At 57.7% G+C, this 653-nt stretch overlaps 1 protein-coding gene across 1 annotated transcript; it reads left to right on the top strand.

Moving 5' to 3' along the window:
- Window positions 1-17: 17 nt before the first annotated feature.
- Window positions 18-646, top strand: PPTG_12965 (hypothetical protein; the record flags this gene model as incomplete). Its single annotated transcript, XM_008908660.1, has 2 exons — window positions 18-37; window positions 100-646. The coding sequence occupies 2 exons, from the start codon at window positions 18-20 to the stop codon at window positions 644-646; spliced, it is 567 nt and encodes a 188-aa protein (XP_008906908.1).
- Between the last annotated feature and the right edge of the window lie 7 nt (window positions 647-653).

Here is a 653-nt window from a genome sequence, read left to right as displayed (position 1 = left end):
GCGCCTTTCAGAACGCGATGTTCTCGGGTACACGACTGTGCGTGTACCTGCTTCCCTGCGAGAACTCCGTGCTCAACTTGAGCAACGAGATGCACACAGTGCCAGTTCGCGCAGTATTAGTGCAGGCACTATGCCTGCACTCAGTTCTGGGCCTCGAACACCATCATCATTTCCGGAACGACCTCCATCAGGCCGTTCCGCGGTTCCCATGTATCTCGGTGGGGAGGAAATCCTCTCCAACGAATACGAATACGAGCCTGATCTCGTTTCGTCTTCGGGTCTTCATAGCCCACTATCCTCTCGACAATCTAACGTGTCGAACTGCGTGCGTCACGCAGCGGCGGTGGCCAAGGTGGGAAGAAACTCCTCGTATGGTCAACCCCAGGTTGACCATGGCTCTCACGGTCTGCTTGAGCGTGTTGCCGCTCTGGAACAATCCCAGAGCGCGGAGCTTGCCGCTCTGCAACAGGAGCTGCGCGTCTTAAGAGCGCAGGTCGCAACGGCCGCTCAGACCGCTTCCGACATCCAAGTCAAACTTGGGTTGAAGCTGGCTAGGCTGTCCGACCGCGTCGTCGCGATCGAGAAGCAGGCTCACGCTGCTTCGTCGTCCTCGTCATCGACACTAGATGACTCGTGTTGCCGGTAAGGCTTCG

This window comes from Phytophthora parasitica (assembly GCF_000247585.1).
Source record: "Phytophthora parasitica INRA-310 unplaced genomic scaffold supercont2.31, whole genome shotgun sequence".
Taxonomy (NCBI): domain Eukaryota; phylum Oomycota; class Peronosporomycetes; order Peronosporales; family Peronosporaceae; genus Phytophthora; species Phytophthora nicotianae.
Note: the sequence above shows the minus strand (reverse complement) of the source record. Positions and strands in the feature narration are given on the sequence as shown.